We start from the raw sequence: 19,316 nt of genomic DNA on the forward strand, positions 1-19,316 counted from the left end.
AACCTTTTACCTTATCATAAGTAGACATAATTGCAAATGATTAAATCCTTCCAATAGAAATAAAATGAAAATAAAATTGTTACGAATTGAACTTTAATTAAATGAGTTCACTCTTCACATGGGATGATTTCACTGAACAACAAAAGAAAGGGAATATTGAGTGATCCCCAATGATCCATCGCATCTCCCAAAAACATTTTCAACATACATCTGTAAAATGATAGTCTAGACACTAAAGCTTTGGTTGTCCCTCTCTCAGGCTTCCATGTCTTCTCCCTGGACCTCCTCAATGTCCACTCTGAGGCCTCATCTTGACTCATGACTCTGAGGCCTCATCTTCACTGTCACTTTCCAAACTTGTTCAGGATGGCTCGTTGTCAGGCTCAAAAAGCCTCAAATTTGCCCGGATGGCCACCAATTTTTCAACCCTTGTATTGGTCAGCCTGTTGCGTGCTTTGGTGTGTGTGTTCCCAAACAAGGACCAGTTGCGCTCTGAGGAGGCTGATGTTGGTGGGATTTGGAGGATGATGTAGGCAACAGGGTAAAGAGCCTCAGATCCATAAAGTCCCTTCCACCAGGTGGCTGATGAGATATGTTGGCACGACTGCCATATTGCATCTCCATCCCAAAACCCTTGCTTGGAAGTGTACATCGCCAGACTGCCAAGAACCTTGCCCTCATCCAGGCCAAGGTGGCGAGACACGGTAGTAATGACACCATAGGCCTTGTTGATCTCTGCACCAGACAGGATGCTCTTGCCAGCACACTTGGGGTCCAACATGTACACTGTGGCGTATATGGGCTTCAGGCAGAAGTCTTCACGCTTTTTGATGTATTTCAGAACTACAGTTTCCTCTGCTTGGAGCAACAATGAAGTGGGCAGGGCAGTACGGATGTATTCTCTTACATCTGCAAGCAGAGACTGAACATCAGACAGGATGGCATTGTCTCCCTCAATCAGTGCAATAGCTACTGCTACAGGTTTCAGGAGTTTCAGGCTGCTTACCACTCTCTCTCAAAATGCATCATCCAGGAGGATCCTCTTGATGGGGCTGTCCATATCGGCAGACTGTGATATGGCCATTTCTTGGAGATACTCCTTCCCCTCCATGAGACTGTCAAACAAGATGACAACACCACCCCAACAGGTGTTGCTGGGCAGCTTCAATGTGGTGCTCTTATTGTTCTCACTTTGCTTGGTGAGGTAGATTGCTGCTATAACTTGATGACCCTTCACATACCTAACCATTTCCTTGTCTCTCTTGTAGAGTGTATCCATTGTTTTCAGTGCCATGATGTCCTTGGAGAGCAGATTCAATGCATGAGCAGCACAGCCAATGGGTGTGATGTGAGGGTAGGACTCCTCCACTTTAGACCAAGCAGCCTTCATGTTCGCAGCATTGTCTGTCACCAGTGTAAATACCTTCTGTGGTCCAAGGTCATTGATGACTGCTTTCAGCTCATCTGCAATGTAGAGACCGGTGTGTCTGTTGTCCCTTGTGTATGTGCTCTTGTAGAATACTGTTTGAGGGGTGGAGATGATGTAGTTAATTATTCCTTGCCCACAAACATTCGACCACCCATCAGAGATGATTGCAATACAGTCTGTTTTCTCTATGATTTGCTTGACCTTCACTTGAACTCTGTTGAATTCCGCATCCAGCAAATGAGTAGATAAAGCATGTCTGGTTGGAGGGGTGTATGCTGGGTGAAGAACATTCAGAAATCTCTTCCAATACACATTGCCTGTGAGCATCAGCGGTGAACCAGTTGCATACACAGCTCGAGGAAGACATTCATCAGCATTTCTCTGACTACGTTCCTCCATTGAGACACAAAAACATCTGATTCCAGGAGGACCATGAGCTGTTGCTATCGATAAGGTGTCTGATTCATCATTTTCACCTCGAATAGAAATTGAGGGATTTTTGTCAGAGGTTGCTTGTTGCGAGCGCTGAGGGAACTTTATGCACATGGCCAGATGATTCTGCATCTTTGTTGCATTCTTCACATATGATTTGGCACAGTATTTGCAAATGTACACAGCTTTTCCTTCTACATTAGCTGCAGTGAAATGTCTCCACACAACAGATAGTGCTTCTGGAATTTTCCTGTAAAGATTTGAGAAAAATTTTGAGAAAAAAAATACAATCCCATGTACAGATAAATAGTTAGATTAAACAACTCCTTTGTAAGATAAATGTTTTAAAATGGAACATGTATGGAATTAACACCTCCATTAGCAGGCTCAAGCAAGCTAAAACCCACATGGTAGCAAAAAATAACTAGCAGAAATTGTTAACAAGTTAGAAATGATTTAAACACACTTTGCTGTAGGCTACTATTTACTAGTTAATAAAAAAGTATGTATGTATAGAATATATTCACCCCACCCATATTGTAATCAAAATTTACCAGAAAGCATGTAGTCCTTGGCTCAGACAGTGTAGTAGTGTGGGCTCAATAGCACCTCATTAGTGTGCAAGATCTTGAGAATCAGCTGTACATGTGATGGAAGAATGCACTGTGCATGCAGAGGGTTGCAATTCCATTGAATTGGGGATAGTTTAACCAAAATATTCCACAAGACCTAGATATGCCTTGTGTATCCCACAAAAAAGGTTCACTGTTATAGGCTAACCTTTTTGATGAACTTAAGCAAAATTCCCAGGAAGTTTCCGACCCTTTGCAACCCTACTTGTAGCGTCAGCTATGTTCTTTGTGTCAGTTGCCCTGTCTAGTTGTCCATTTTTTTCTATTTGGTTTTTACATTTTAATTTAAGCACTTTGCGATTATTCTGTACAATGAAAAGCGCTTTACAAATGTAATAAATTATTATTATTATTTGTATCGCCTTGTGCATTACTGCCCCACAGTGACATGAAGTGACCTCTCAAAAATCACAAAAACTATACAACACATACATGGCTCATAGTCTCCCAAGCATAGGTTGTTTTTTTGGCCCTAAAACTGAAATGAAATAATATACAACTAAATAGAAATGTTTTTGTAAAACTTGTCAATCAGATCTGAAAACGAACTGAAACTAAACTGAAATCATAAAACTAATAGAAATAAAAACGAATCTAAAAACACAAAACTATAATAACCTTGGTGTACACTTACACACAGCCCCCTAGGCAGAACTTGTACTTACACACAGCCCCCTAGGCAGTATGCATCCATGCACACGGACACAGTCTTAAGATAGACTGACACACACAGCCCCAAAGGCACAGTTAAGGGCTACCTATTCATCCTCCAAAGCACAGTGATTCTTTAGGTGCTTACTATCTCATCCAATATGGGTTTCCTTGCAGCCACGACATGGAGGTCAGAGATGAATCCTGAAATGCTCATTGTCATCAAGGTCGAGTGTACACACAAACACACACCCCTCAGCAGAGTGTGTCCTTGTGTCCTCACATGCATGGTTGCCCTACCCCTGAGGCAGTTTGTACCCTTACAAAACACACAGTGGACTAGCTACTGACTCATTGGTGTGCATCAGTGATATAACCTGAGTTTAAGGTGAGAGCTGAAATGTACCAAAGCAAAGAAGCAGAGAACGTTATCTGTGGAACAACTAAAGAATCAGTAAAGAACATTTTGAGGCATTATAAGGGGGCGTTACCGTAGCTAGCGAAGAAACGGTTGCTAACTAACTAACTGTAAAAGTGTAAATATTATTTTTCTTTTTTAAATACATTTTATCCCCTTTTCTCCCCAATTTTTCGTGGTATCCAATCGCTAGTAATTACAATCTTGTCTCATCGCTACAACTCCCGTACGGGCTCGGGAGAGACGAAGGTCGAAAGCCGTGCGTCCTCCGAAGCACAACCCAACCAAGCCGCACTGCTTCTTAACACAGCGCGCCTCCAACCCGGAAGCCAGCCGCACCAATGTGTCGGAGGAAACCCTGTGCACCTGGCCCACTTGGTTAGCGCGGACTGCGCCCGGCCCGCCACAGGAGTCGCTGGAGCGCGATGAGACAAGGATATCCCTACCGGCCAAACCCCCCAGTCGCGGCCGGCTGCAACAGAGCCTTGGCGCGAACCCAGAGACTCTGGTGGCGCAGCTAGCACTGCGATGCAGTGCCCTAGACCACTGCGCCACCCGGGAGGCAAAGTGTAAATATTTCACGCCACAGTTATTAAGCTAGCTAGAGCTACTGATGCTCCTATATTTTTGAGCTAAATACCATAACGCTGCTTCCGGTCTTTGTTCCTGCCTACAAAAAGGGTGGCTCCAGTTTTGTTAACATTTTGCTGTTTGTGAAGAATCAACTTTCACAGGTTATTGGGTTTAAATAAAACACATTCAGCATACACAGATACTGCATTTGCTTTGATTGGTAAGTGGTTGCATTTTCCAAGTATTTCACACTCTTCTGTCAGCTTGTCTACTGTTTATAGTGTGCATACTGGCAGGATTACTGTTATCAATATGATGACACGCTTGGGGGTGTGTTTTACCCAATGATGCATAGTAAACCCCAGATGCATATATAAAATCCATGGATATACTTTTGTGTGTGTGTGATATATACAGTGGGGAGAACAAGTATTTGATACACTGCCGATTTTGCAGGTTTTCCTACTTACAAAGCATGTAGAGGTCTGTAATTTTTATCATAGTTACACTTCAAATGTGAGAGACGGAATCTAAAACAAAAATCCAGAAAATCACATTGTATGATTTTTAAGTAATTAATTTTTATTTTATTGCATGACATAAGTATTTGATACATCAGAAAAGCAGAACTTAATATTTGGTACAGAAACCTTTGTTTGCAATTACAGAGATCAGACGTTTCCTGTAGTTCTTGACCGGTTTGCACACACTGCAGCAGGGATTTTGGCCCACTCCTCCATACAGACCTTCTCCAGATCCTTCAGGTTTCGGGTCTGTCGCTGGGCAATACGGACTTTCAGCTCCCTCCAAAGATTTTCTATTGGGTTAAGGTCTGGAGACTGGCTAGGCCACTCCAGGACCTTGAGATGCTTCTTACGGAGCCACTCCTTAGTTGCCCTGGCTGTGTGTTTTGGGTCATTGTCATGCTGGAAGACCCAGCCACGACCCATCTTCAATGCTCTTACTGGGGGAAGGAGGTTGTTGGCCAAGATCTCGTGATACATGGCCCCATCCATCCTCCCCTCAATAAACGGTGCAGTCGTCCTGTCTCCTTGCAGAAAACATCCCCAAAGAATGATGTTTCCAGCCTCCATGCTTCACAGTTGGGATGGTGTTCTTGGGGTTGTACTCATCGCTTCTCTTCCTCCAAACACGGCGAGTGGAGTTTAGACTATTTGTCTCATCAGACCACATGACCTTCTCCCATTCCTCCTCTGGATCATCCAGATGGTCATTGGCAAACCAGACGAGCCTGGACATGCGCTGGCTTGAGCAGGGGTACCTTGCGTGCGCTGCAGGATTTTAATCCATGACGGCGTAGTGTGTTACTAATGGTTTTCTTTGAGACTGTGGTCCCAGCTCTCTTCAGATCATTGACCAGGTCCTGCCGTGTAGTTCTGGGCTTATCCCTCACCTTCCTCATGATCATTGATGCCCCACAAGGTGAGATCTTGCATGGAGCCCCAGACCGAGGGTGATTGACCGTCATCTTGAACTTCTTCCATTTTCTAATAATTGCGCCAACAGTTGTTGCCTTCTCACCAAGCTGCTTGCCTATTGTCCTGTAGCCCATCCAGCCTTGTGAAGGTCTACAATTTTATCCCTGATGTCCTTACACAGCTCTCTGGTCTTGGCCATTGTGGAGAGGTTGGAGTCTGTTTGATTGAGTGTGTGGACAGGTGTCTTTTAACAGGTAACGAGTTCAAACAGGTGCAGTTAATACAGGTAATGAGTGGAGAACAGGAGGGCTTCTTAAAGAAAAACTAACAGGTCTGTGAGAGCCGGAATTCTTACTGGTTGGTAGGTGATCAAATACTTATGTCATGCAATTAAATGCAAATGAATTACTTAAAAATCATACAATGTGATTTTCTGGATTTTTGTTTTAGATTCCGTCTCTCACAGTTGAAGTGACCTATGATAAAAATTACAGACCTCTACATGCTTTGTAAGTAGGAAAACCTGCAAAATCGGCAGTGTATCAAATACTTGTTCTCCCCACTGTATGTGCACACCCTTTCAAATGAGTGGATATAGCTATTTCAGCTACACCCGTTGCTGACAGGTGTATAAAATCGATTAACACAGTAATCTCCATGTACAAACATTGGCAGTAGAATGGCCTTACTGAAGAGCTCAGTGACTTTCAATGTGGCACTGTCTTAGGAAGCCACCTTTCCAACAAGACAGTTTGTCAACTTTCTGCCCTGCTAGAGCTGCCCCGTTCAAATGTAAGTGCTGTTATTGTGAAGTGGAAACGTCTAGGTGCAACAACGGCTCAGCCGCGAAGTGGTAGGCCACACAGGCTCACAGAACGGGACCACCGAGCCCTGAAGCACACAACGCTTGAAAATCGTCTGTCCTCGGTTACAACACTCACTACCGAGTTCCAAACTACCTCTGGAACCAATGTTAGCACAATAACTGTTCGTCAGGAGCTTCATGAAATGGGTTTCCATGGCCAAGCAGCCGCACACAAGCCTAAGATCACCACGCGCAATGCCAAGTGTCGGCTGGAGCTGTGTAAAGCTCGCCGCCATTGGACTCTGGAGCAGTGGAAACACATTCTCTGGAGTAATGAATCACGCTTCACCATCTGGCAGTCTGACAGACTAATCTGGGTTTGACGGATGCCAGAAGAACGCTACCAAATTAGACTGTAAAGTTTGGTGGTGGAGGAATAATGGTCTGGGGCTGTTTTTCATGGTTCGGGCTAGGCCCCTTAGTTCCGGTGAAGGGAAATCTTAACGGATAACGCTACCTGCCCGAATGCATAGGGGCAACTGTAAAGTTTGTGGACAAGGAATAATGGTCTGGGGCTGTTTTTCATGTGAAGGGAAATCTTAACGCTACAGCATACAATGACATTCTAGACGATTCTGTGCTTCCAACTTTATCGTAACAGTTTGGGGAAGGCCCTTTCCTGTTTCAGTATGACAATGCCCCAGTGCACAAAGCGAGGTCCATACAGAAATGGTTTGTCGAGATCGATGTGGAAGAACTTGACTGGCCTGCACAGAGCCCGGAACACAACTCCATCGAACACCTTTGTGGTGAATTGGAATGCCGACTGCAAGCCAAGCCTAATCACCCAACATCAGTGCCCGACCTCACTAATGCTCTTGTGGCTGAATGGAAGCAAGTCCCCGCAGCGATGTTTCAACATCTAGTGGAATGCCTTCCCATAAGAGTGGAGGCTGTTATAGCAGCAAAGGGGGGACCAACTCCATATTAATGCCCATGATTTTTTAAGGAGATGTTGGACAAGCAGATGTCCACATACTTTTGATCATGTAGTGTACCTGCAAAAATGTGGCATTTTGTCCATTAAGTATATAATGTGGAACTGATTGTGCATGGCTGATTATAATATGAGTTTGTTTCTTACTTTACATGTTACTCTTACATGAGTCTCACGCCTAAGTGAGTAATATACATAATTGTATACAGTTCATACATGTAGCCTACATGGGTGTAGATAGTTCTGTAAACCAAAGTCTAACAAACCTATTAGTCTTATATACTGATGATGTTATTTTGATCTAACAGTTTTGTGTAGACCAAACATTGTATGTATAGACTAAAACAATGCCCAAACGAACAGTGATCTTCCATCTTGTGATCCCAGTTCACATATCTAATGCAGTAACGCAGGGCACATTTTTACATCCATCTGTTTGTATGAAGTGAGCAGTTGTGAGATGAGGTGAAGTGTATGAGCAGTGAGTGATTGGAATGGCTGTGTGCTGAGCCATGTTGAGTTGGGTCAGCTTGTTCTTGTTAACTCCCAAGAGTCTGTGTCACAGTGAATGTAGCATTGTGGCTGAGTGACAACTTCACACCAAGGCACTATCTAGTTGTGCATTGCTCTTCTGAGAACTGTCTCACTTGAATACAATATAACACTGTTCTGGATCTATGCTTGTCCAGTGTTTTCACCTGGAGCTCAGAGGTGTCATGCATGTGACGGGCACTGATGGCAACTGTCATTTGGCATTTTCACAGGTAAATGTAAATAAGGTATGTATCAGGTCAACGTAGGTAACATATTGGTATGCACTACCTTCAGACCGAAGAAATTGTTTTTTTCCCCTTGTTCCCACACCTTGGTTTAATACAATAATATGAGTGGTATATTAGCATTCTGACCTTGTACCCCATACAGAAATCCATGCATTTAGAATGCAGCTTTGGACTGGATTGAATTATCGAGATCATCAAGTCATGTAGAGGGCTTTTCCACATCCTTGTTTCTATGATACCCAGAAGTCTCCCATTTCTTAGAGCACGTGTCTTGAAAGACAAAAGCCTGCGCACCCTGTATATGAGCTTAAGATCCCTCATCTAAACCCTAAACTAACCATGACCCTGAGTCTTTCCTTCCTTTCCCTTCCTCCCCCAGGCATAACCACTGTGCTGACCATGACCACCATCAACACCCACTTGAGAGAGACTTTACCCAAAATCCCCTACGTCAAGGCTATAGACATCTACCTGATGGGCTGCTTCGTGTTTGTCTTCCTCGCCCTGCTGGAGTACGCCTTTGTCAACTACATCTTCTTCGGACGGGGGCCTCACTTGCAGAAAAAGGTGGCAGAGAAAGCAGCTCAAACCAATAACGAAAATAAGAGCCGATTGGAGAGTAACAAAGTGCAGGTAGGAGTGGGGGCTCTCGCGTTTCGTATTCAAAGTCTCTGGCATATGAAAATCAACAAAAAAGACAAGAGTTGGCATTATGGGCTTAAATGTTTTCCAAACTTCAAATGATCAAAGCTCATGGTCTGTTGTGTTCTGTAATATATTGTGACCTCACTTCCTTGTCCCATCTCCCTCCCCAGGTGGACGCCCACGGCAATATCCTCCTGACCAATCTGGAGATCCGTAACGAGATGGGCGGGATGGGTGGCATGGCCGGGATGACCGGGGCTGAAATGATAGGGGCTCTCAACGACCCGCGGGCTACCATGTTCTCCTACGACAGCGCCAGCATACAGTACCGTAAGCCCATGGCCAGCCGAGACCTGTACGGTCGACCAGCCCTCGACCGGCCAGTCGGCCACAAGAAGAGTCGTTTGAGGAGGAGGGCATCGCAGCTCAAAGTCAAGATCCCTGACCTGACGGACGTCAACGCCATAGACAAGTGGTCCCGTGTCATCTTCCCTATCGCCTTCACCTTCTTCAACCTGGTCTACTGGCTGTACTACGTCCACTAGGGTGCGTGGCTATTCCCGCTAGAGGTTTGTTTAGCTAGCTAGGTTCTTGTACAGCAAGGGTAAAAGAGAGGGGAGTTAATTTCAGCCCCGTTTGTATGACTTCTGTTTGAGGAATGCAAGGTGAAGCGGATGTCTTTTCAATGTAAATACAATTTATTATATGATATAAATATATATATATATAAAAAAAGAGAAGTATAATTTAATAAATTCTCTCACCTTTTTGCTGTATTTATCCGTACAAAATAGAAATAGTGAAAATTAGTACAGAATTAAGAGGCGGTGAAAGTGTTCACCTGCATTTGTAAGTCTGAACTTTGTGCCAAAAATGGACTTTGGTGACTTCGTTGTTACTCTTAGGCTGCAACTGCATTTTATTTCTTAGGAAATCCTGTTCTCACCTTATTTCCTCTCAGCCTCTGCATGTGGACCGTAACACAACTTTTATTTGCTTCTAAAGAGAAAAAAAAACATTGCAAAAACTGTGGGTAAAAACAAATACATTTTTCTGTTAGTTAAACCCTATCTTGTTATTGAAGCAAATCCTTGCTGAGTAAAACTTCATCTTGTGGTTTAGGAAGTCCTTGTTTGGTTGAACTCATCTCTGTGAATAAGGTAGTTCTCATTTGTTTTAAATATGAATAAGTTCATCCTCAATTAAGTATTTACTCTTCCTCCCATGATTAAGGCAGTTCTCATTGTGTTGAGTCCACACCTTGTGACTAAGGCGGTGTTCAGTGAGTTGAAGAACATGCTACCTTGCATGTTCTTAATGTGTGACATGATTTTGTTGGTTAATGCTAGATGCATGTGTGCTTACCGGCTTTTTGCACTGTAAAACAAAGCCCGTTTTCTTTCCTTTGTATGAAACCTTAGCAAAGGCTCCATAGTTGAGCCTACCTGTATTATAAATCATTCTACTGTATGCTTTTGAACAATCATTGCATTTAGGGTAAGTACAGGACAGAAGTGAATTGGAAATCAACTAATCTTAAAAATCTAAATTTGTATCAATTCTCACAGCGTCTGTGAGCATGTAAAATGTAATTTTCTTTAAAAGAAATCAGGTAAAGAATGACTTATGATGTCACCATGCTTTCGAAACCACATCAAAATGCGCAAGCCCTGATAATACATGCTGTAGATGGTTGAGCCAAGTGCAGCCAACACAAAATCTCTGTTCAAATACACAGTACTGTACAGCGTATTTGCACATAGTATAGTAACCTATAGTGCAGCTCGGCTATTCAAAAAGTTATATGTTAAATGGCAAACACAAGTACATATACTAACATTAACATTATACTAAATTATCTCCACTCATAAACACCTTGGCCTCTGTGAAAACTGTTCCAGCATCAGAAAAACTGACATAGCATAAAATGGGATATTCTACAGCTATAAGATTTGGCATGGAAATCCATTGGCCTCATTGCTTTGGTGCATAAAAAGAACAGGAGCGGTGCGCTGAGGTTATATATTTATTTGGATTTCAATGAATTTGTTCACTCCCCTGTAATTATACTCAAGCCTGATGATCAATTGTATGAACCTGAACAATTCCCTGTAATTCTCACTTGATTCATTGCTGGTTTCATTGCTATTGTAGAAAAAGCTGTGCCAGAATGGGTACTATATCAGTTCAACAAAACAAATAAGATAAGTAGTTATAGCCTTGTAACGGTGTAATTTGGTAGCATTAAAGGGCAGCAATTAGTGTCACAATAGATGCATTTAGTAAGCTTATAAAGTATGCTATGTGGCTGTAAATTAAATTAGATTAGGTTGGACTCTATTACATCCTTTGGAACCTTACAATTTGGATGATGGGGAAAAAGCTAAACTGGCCTCGGCAGCATTCTAAGCAATCCTAACTTTTATTTACTCAATGATAATATCATGCAGTTCTCTCTGTTTGGCAGGCCATGTTACATTCAGATCTGGCCAGTCAATGTCTACGGCTCTCAGATGATGACAATTTATCACATTTGAAACTAAAATATCTTCATTTTTCTGAATAAACAATGGTAGTGTTTCTTTCCCTTTACAATATAACAGGGTACTTTACCATGGCTAAAATGCTTTTGCTCATGACTATTGCTTTGCTATCACAATGGCCAGTGACTATTTTGATGTAACTACTTTATTATTATAATAATGGGTGGATTCCAAGTAGACGTGTGAACTGCTTGTGTTATCAGGGCTTACAAAAAAAGCTAAACCAGATAGGCTTCTACAGGACACAATAAGTAGCAGTGTGCTCTCTCCTCATGGCTGAATATTGTGCCTTTAACAAGAATCTCAATATTTTCACAGGGTTTAACTTAACTTATAACTAGTGTGTAGAATTTAAAAGAAAGAACTTGTACTTTTTTTAGAGAAGATGAAGAAATGAAACTGTGGTCAACTACACTGAGACTGACTTTTATGATGCTCTAAATACATATTCAAAGTCGATAGTGGTCAGACATTCCAGCATTTATGATGACAATCTGTAAATTCAATGCAGAAAATGTCCTGCAAGTTTGGTTCTGTTGCTGTTACTGTCGTTGTTTTCAGGTGGAATGGAATTCTATGGACTGGTGAAAGAAAATATTGTCTTTCCACTCAGCAAAGACTCGCTTAACAGATAGGACATGTTTTCTTTGGACGGCCATAGCAAAATGGAAGCCTTAACAACAGGCTTCCCTCAAGCTTCCAAGGGATAAGGAAATGTACTAAACTCTATTGTGTAAAATTACTGTAAAAATAATTCTGATGCTCTATATGTGCTCTCATGTGTAAAGGAGAGTGTGTGTTTCTGAGAGAGTGTGTGTTTGAGTGCGCTAGAGTGTTTGTACTGCAAGCATGTGTTTTTCTGCTTGGTAACGTGTACAAGCAAGCATTTGCAACTGGGAATGTGTGTGCAAGTATGTTTGTGTCTGCGTGTGAGAGAACATCTTTGTACAAATCCTTTGTTTGACATTGTAAGGACTTTGATCAAAATAGAATTCAAATAAAATAACTGACATCTCACCAACCCAATAAAAGACTGAGCTTCACTCTCATTTAACAATATTAACTGCAAAAGTGGCTAAGTTTGTCTGCGATATAGTGCTGTTTGCTAAACTGTATCTTCAATTCAGTGCTAAAACTTGAAACCTGGGAGACATAACTTGAACTTCCACTGGTATACACCCATTCTGTACTGGCATATTTAGAAGTACATTTTTATTATCCTCTGGTATACACCCATTCTGTACTGGCATATTTAGAAGTACATTTTTATTATCCTCAAGTGATCTAAGATAAAAACTCAAGCTACTGAGCAAAGAGGAATCAGTCTCTCCAGGATTCTGCGATGACAATTATTTTTGCAAAATCAACAATTCCCTGCATATTATGCGAGGGCTTGCAAATTTGACCAATCACCGAACAATTTCTGCATAAAACAGTCAAATCATTGCAGTATTATTGCATGAAACTGACTCATCACCTCAGTACAAAAAAAGAAGGCTCACACTTTCAACCAATCACCGCATAATATGGTTAAATGAAGCGACACGTCAACAAAACTTTTCCCTTGTCAGCACATTTTGGCGACAAATTGGACAAAATCACTGCATATTGCCATGCTAAATTGCAGAATTGCTGCAGCAAAATAACGCATATTTGTCTGCAAATATCACAAAAACGTCCTGCGGAATCAGTTAGTAGGGCCATGCACTGTAGTGCCACTCATTAAAAATCAGACAGGCTGCCATCTAATCTACTGTAGGGGCACGGCTATGACACAAACGTCACCTTGTGATAACGATCCACAGTTACTCAGAGTTTTGGATTTAATTGCCTTTATTACACAAAGTGGGCAGTGTGTGTGTGTCCGAAACCATGTGACAATTTTGGGATGGGTCTTCAAAATAAAGCCTTCGGACATTTTGACCTTATTGCATTGAGGGGGAAAAAAAGTGATTTGTTTTTATGGCCTGTGTAACATATCAGCGCGGTTCAGTTTGCATGGTTACCATGACCTATTAGGACAGCCTCATGAGGACAATGACGACATAAGCTGCGCGATGATCAAATCACAAGCAACATTTGGCAGGCTGTCAGGACACTTCTATTAAACAAGCTTTAGGTCAGCGACGTTCTGGTTTTTGCTCTAACACTACACTGCTGATTCAAATGATCAAAGCTTGATGATTAGTTGATTATTTGAATCAGCAAAAACCAAAACGTGTACCACTTGGGGTCCCCAGGACTGAGTTTGGGACATGCTGCTTCAGGGCATTATGCTTCTGGTTGTGTGTGCGCGCAAGTTCAGACATAATGCTTCTGGTTGTGTGTGTGCGCGCAGGCGTTCAGACATTATACTTTTGGTTGTCTGTGCGTGCGCGTTCAGGCATTATGCTTCTGGTTGTGTGTGTGTGTGCGTGCGCGTTCAGGCATTATGCTTCTGGTTTTTGCTTGGGTTTTTGAGTGTGTTGGCCGGGGGGCCAATTCCAGGGGCCATTTTTTTTTTTTTCTTTTTTTATGCTTTCTGTTGGTTTTTTTTTTTTGTGATTGATGTGGTGCTGTGTGTGTGGATGTGTGTGTGTGTGTGTGTTCAGGCATTATGCTTCTGTGTGTGTGTGTGTGTGTGTGTGTGTGTGTGTGTGTGTGTGTGTGTGTGTGTGTGTGTTGGTGTGTGTGTGTTGTGTGTGTGTGGCATTGTTGCTTCTGGTTGTGTAAGTGCGGTTCAGGCATTTTGCTTCTGGTTGTGTGTGCGCGTTCAGGCATTTTGTTTCTGGTTGTGTGTGGTGCGCTCGTTCAGGCATTTTGCTTCTGTTGTTGTGTTGTGCGCGTTCAGGTATTTTGCTTCTGTTTGTGTGTGTGTGTGTGTGTGCGCACGCATCTTCAGGCGTTATAATTCTGTTGTGTGTGTGTGCGCGTTCAGGCGTTATAATTCTGGTTGTGTGTGCGCGGATTCAGGCATTATGTTCAGGTTGTGTGTGTGTGTGCGCGTGTTCAGCATTATGCTTCTGTGTTGTGTGCGTACGCATTCAGGCATTATGCTTCAGTTGTGTGTGTGTGTGTGTGCGCGGGTTCAGGCATTATGCTTCTGGTTGTGTGTGTGTGCGCATCAGGAATTTTGCTGCTGGTTGTGCGCGCGCATTTAGGCATTATGCTTCTGGTTGTGTGTGGTTGGTGCGCGCACATTCATGCATTATGCTTTGGTTGTGTGTGTGTGCGCGGGTTCAGGCATTATGCTTCTGGTTGTGTGTGTGTGCGTGGGTTCAGGCATTATGCTTCTGGTTGTGTGTGCGCGTTCAGGCATATGCTTCTGGTTTGTGCGCGCGCTCGTTCAGGCATTTTGCTTCTGGTTGTGTGTGTGTGCGCGTTCAGGTATTAATTCTGGTTGTGTGTTGCGCGCATTCAGGCTTATGTTTCAGTTGTGTTGTGTGTGTGTGTGCGCGTGTTCAGGCATTATGCTTCTGGTTGTGTGCGTACGCATTCAGGCATTATGCTTCAGGTTGTGTGTGTGTGTGTGCGCGGGTTCAGGCATTATGCTTCTGGTTGTGTGTGTGTGCACGTTCAGGAATTTTGCTGCTGGTTGTGCGCGCGTTTAGGCATCATGCTTCTGGTTGTGTGTGTGTTGGTGGCGCACGTTCATGCATTATGCTTCTGGTTGTGTGTGTGTGCACAGGTTCAGGCATTATGCTTCTGGTTGTGTGTGTGTGCGCGGGTTCAGGCATTATGCTTCTGGTTGTGTGTGTGTGCGCGTTCAGGCATTATGCTTCTGGTTGTGTGTGCGTGCGCGTTCAGGCATTATGCATCTGGTTGTGTGTGCACATGTTCAGGCATTTTGCTTCTGGTTGTGTGAGCGTTCAGGCATTATGCTTCTGGTTGTGTGCGCGCGCTCGTTCAGGCATTTTGCTTCTGGTTGTGTGTGCGTGCGCGTTCAGGCATTTTGCTTCTGGTTGTGTGTGTGTGCGTTCAGGCATTTTGCTTCTGGTTGTGTGCGTTCAGGCATTTTGCTTCTGGTTGTGTGTGCGCGCTTTTAGGCATTTTGCTTCTGGTTTGGTGCGTGCGCGCGCGTTGAGGCATTATTCTTCTGGTTGTGTGCTTGCGTTCAGGAATTATTCTTCTGATTGTGTGCGTGCGCGTGCTTTCAGGCATAATGCTTCAGGTTGTGTGTGTACGCACATTCAGGCATTTTCCTTCTGGTTGGGTGTGCGCGCATTCAGGCAATTTGCTTCTGGTTGTGTGTGTGCGTTCAGGCATTATGCTTCTGGTGGTCTGTACGTGCGCACGTTCAGGCATTTTGTTTCTGGTTGTGTGTGCGGGCGCGTTCAGGCATTTTTCCTCTGGTTGTGTGTGCGCGTGTTCAGGCAAAATGCACATCTAACCTAGCTTGCAAAGTCAGGTTACCTCTATTAAAAAGACTGCTCTAATAGCAAGTCCTGTATATGCCCAACTAGAACACGCACCGGGTTCTCATCCAACACTAGAGACTTGGACTTTTTGTCAACGTGGTCTTTTTTACATAGCTCATTAAAATATTAATGCATTATAGCGCTGCCATATTGTGGTCCAGATGTGATGAAAATTAGGCCCTCCATGACTCTCTACCCCCCACTGCTGTTTTGGTGAATAACATCATAGGCATGCTGACTAGTACCAGGCATACGCAAAGGAAGATTTTGCACACAGTGTGGATCTGTATTAAATATTCAACAGACAGAAAAAAAATGGAAGGGGTATTATTTGGTCTGATATATAACATTGCCTCTGGGGATGACCTTGACAATCTTTTCACCTAGCCAATCAACCGAGATCAGGAAGGACAAGAGAAAGAGATGAAGCCATTTCAGAGTATGGAGACAGCCTACAGCTCTAATATATATTCCATTGAAGAAAAGGTCAAACGTTAATATTTATTATACAGTAATAGAATGGATTACAAAAAAACACAGCAAAAATAAAAAGTACAAAAGACTACTTCTTACTGCAGTCTTGGGAATCTATCTTAGGCTGAAGTATGATTCTATATCCTTTCCCCTAAAATGTGCACTCATTCACTCCCCCTCATGGATTGAAAATAAATGGAATATGGTGCAACACCCACTATCCCATGCTTACACAAATTCAATGATTTTGAATTCATGAGGGGAAGCGTAGGAATCAGTGCCTAAGGGGGTTGAAGGCAAAAAGCTGTATCTGGATCAGACCACTGTTTCCAGAAAGACCCTGCATCATAGTTCAGTGTCCCTCTATGATGATATAGCAAGTCCCCTTAATAAGAGCCATAGATGAAAGGGCACAGTGAAATAAATGTCTATCGCCACCATCACTTCAGCTGTAGTACCACCTGTAAGGACACAAATACACACTATCAGGATACATACACACAGATGTAGTGTGCACATAGAGTTGGATAGAGGGCTCTTGTGCCACAGAGCCTGCTTTAGCATAGACAGTGCCATTGAGGGCTTCCACCATTTTAAAGTAGTCAACTGGATGAGACTTACTATCGGTTAAGAAAGGAGTGGTCAACTAATGAATTATACTCCTGAACAAACTTTCCATAAATGCAGGTGGCAGTAAATCACCAACATTTGATTGATACCTATTCAGAGAAAACACACTCCAGCACAGTAGACAGTGGTATGCACATTTTTTGTTTATTTATGAACTGCCAATACACTCAGAAGTAGACTACTTTATAATGGAGATAGCATGGGCAACACCATTGAGGGCTGTAGGTATTGACGTGTTGAAAGTACCGAATTGTCTGTTCAGCCAGTTAACACAGCTCAAAAACCCATACAAGACACTCAATCAGGGGTCTCTTCACATTTCCCAAGTCAACAACAGAGGCTGGGAGACACAGTGCTGTATAAAGCAATGACTACATCAAATTCTCTTCCACCTCAGGTAACTCGGGCAAGCAATAAAATCAATAAAAACCACGCGGACTGTGGAGACACACACACCCCTCCACACATTATTCATAGTATTATTCTTCTCCTCTTTTTTTTTTTTAAATAGTCGTAGTGTTCTTAGTTTAAATGTGTTGCTGTTCTTGTCCATTAGTGTATTTTGGCATGTTCTATGTTTTGTGTGGACCCCAGGAAGAATAGCTGCTGCTTCAACAGTTAACTGGGATCCGAAGAAAAATCATAAATCATATGAGATTGTGTGTGTATCAAATGTACACTGTCAGCACTGCAAAAACCACACACACAAAAAATAACATACTGTGAACTGCTGTTGGGATACAAATATATTTACCTGGATAAACGCCCTTCTGTAATACACAAATGTCTTCTAGGACAGAGGGAATATGGAACGATTGGGAAAGAACAGTCCCTTTAAGTGAATGAGCGTGCAAAAACTGGCAGAAATCACCAGCTATTATGCTCCTGACATCAGTAGGTGAAAAGATAATGATATTAAACTATTGGTGGAACTGCCAAGAAAACTGTTCTCAAGCCATCCAAATCACACCCTCCACTGATGCTGGCCAAACGCTCACACACGCATACATACACGCGCAAGCACTCATACACACATGCTGTGCATAACTATGCACCACTAAAACATTGGACATACAACATGCTGACACAAACACATTTGATTGGCAATGATAATACCCTAATTGTCATAATATGTGTGCATGTACGTGTGTCCCTGAAGGTTTACCTTATTGGCAGCCTCCATTGAGCTGATGAGTGTTTGTAATTCCTCTCGGTTCATCTCGACAGACACAGGCTTCAGGGCCCCGTTCTCCTTCACGTCCAAACTGAGGTTGAGTAGAGGGGTCTGGAGAGACGAGATCTTATCGCTGGCCAATGCCAGCTGAACAGAGACAGAGAGGCTTAGGATTCTAGTGTATAGAAATCATTGTGGTAGCAGTAGTAGACATGGTGAACCATACACATCAGCATTTCACCCCGGATTAATTAATGACTGATATCACATAATGTATAAATACCAGGTAAAACCCAGTTGAAACAGGTCTGTAAAAAAGCATAACCACTTTTTTAATTTGACCTGTATGTCCCATTGAGATAAAAAATATAATATATTTTTCAAGGGAGTCCTGATCAATCAGTTTACCAATCAAACAAAGATTGTGGTCTCCTCACTATAGTCCAGGGAATTCACCTTTATATGCCAGTCAAAGTCCTGGAGGGTGGAGCTGGACACGTTATTGGTCCTCTCTACCAGCGCCTGGCGGATCTCCTCCCGTCTGGCCCTCAGGACGGTCAGCACGGCCTCCCCGTACCCCCGGCCCACGTCTGCCAACGATGCCAGCACCTGCCCAAAGCAGAACAGGCTGGCAGTTGCACTAATAAATAATCACTCATACTGTACAGTTCAAATTCAAAATAACTTAGGATTTTATTGTGTGGGATAATACATTGGCCGACATTAAACAACAAACATGATACACAAAAACTGTCAACACAGAAGACACAGGACAATATTAATTTAAACGACATGTTTTTTTGTAAATATGTTCCTTAGCTCGTCTTTCACATCTGGTGCAACAGCTCCTGGTGATTATGCAATAAATATCAAATGGCTGGTCTTGTTTCAATCTGCCTGTAATTCTATTTACACATATAAAATATTCAGTTAATTAGTTTCCCAACTGAAACAGATGAGTCTGTGTGTCCCTGTAATTGTTCATAAATATTGTCAATATGGCTGGAGGAGATGGTTGCCGTTTTACAGTCCCCTAACCAATGTTTTTTCGCGTTATTTGTAACTTATTTTGTACAGAATGTTTCTGCCACCGTCTCTTATGACCGAAAAGAGCTTCTAGATATATCAGGACAGCGATTACTCACCTCGTACTGGAAGAAGACTTTTTCTTTAAAAGAGTCGGACGCAAACATCCGCACTGAGCTAAAGGGTAGAACTACCGCTTTCAAGGAGCGGAACACTAACCCGGAAGCTTATAAATATCCTGCAATGCCCTCCGGTGAACCATCAAACAG

At 42.8% G+C, this 19,316-nt stretch overlaps 2 protein-coding genes across 6 annotated transcripts in view; one reads left to right on the top strand and one right to left on the bottom strand.

The window, feature by feature from the left end:
• Positions 1-13,043, top strand: part of LOC111963383 (gamma-aminobutyric acid receptor subunit beta-1-like) — a 65,969-nt gene extending 52,926 nt beyond the window's left edge. The window contains exons 8-9 of the mRNA XM_023986785.2: positions 8,538-8,791; positions 8,974-13,043. Coding sequence (XP_023842553.1) covers positions 8,538-8,791; positions 8,974-9,348 — 629 coding nt within the window. The 3' untranslated portion in view covers positions 9,349-13,043. The remainder of the gene's footprint in view (positions 1-8,537; positions 8,792-8,973) is intronic.
• The window catches only part of LOC111963384 (COMM domain-containing protein 8), a 52,771-nt gene that overhangs the window by 27,647 nt on the left and 5,808 nt on the right, over positions 1-19,316 (bottom strand). For 3 of the 5 annotated variants that reach the window (XM_070443394.1, XM_070443393.1, XM_070443395.1), the window contains 2 exons: positions 18,478-18,630; positions 18,013-18,168 (listed from right to left, as the gene is read on the bottom strand). In XM_070443394.1, the coding sequence (XP_070299495.1) occupies positions 18,013-18,168; positions 18,478-18,630 (309 nt within the window). Of the gene's footprint in view, positions 1-16,230; positions 16,679-18,012; positions 18,169-18,477; positions 18,631-19,316 lie in introns of those variants that run through there. The other 2 variants (XM_023986788.2, XM_023986786.2) reach the window with 1 other exon arrangement.

This window comes from Salvelinus sp. IW2-2015, linkage group LG4q.2 (genome assembly GCF_002910315.2).
Source record: "Salvelinus sp. IW2-2015 linkage group LG4q.2, ASM291031v2, whole genome shotgun sequence".
Lineage (NCBI taxonomy): Eukaryota > Metazoa > Chordata > Actinopteri > Salmoniformes > Salmonidae > Salvelinus > Salvelinus sp. IW2-2015.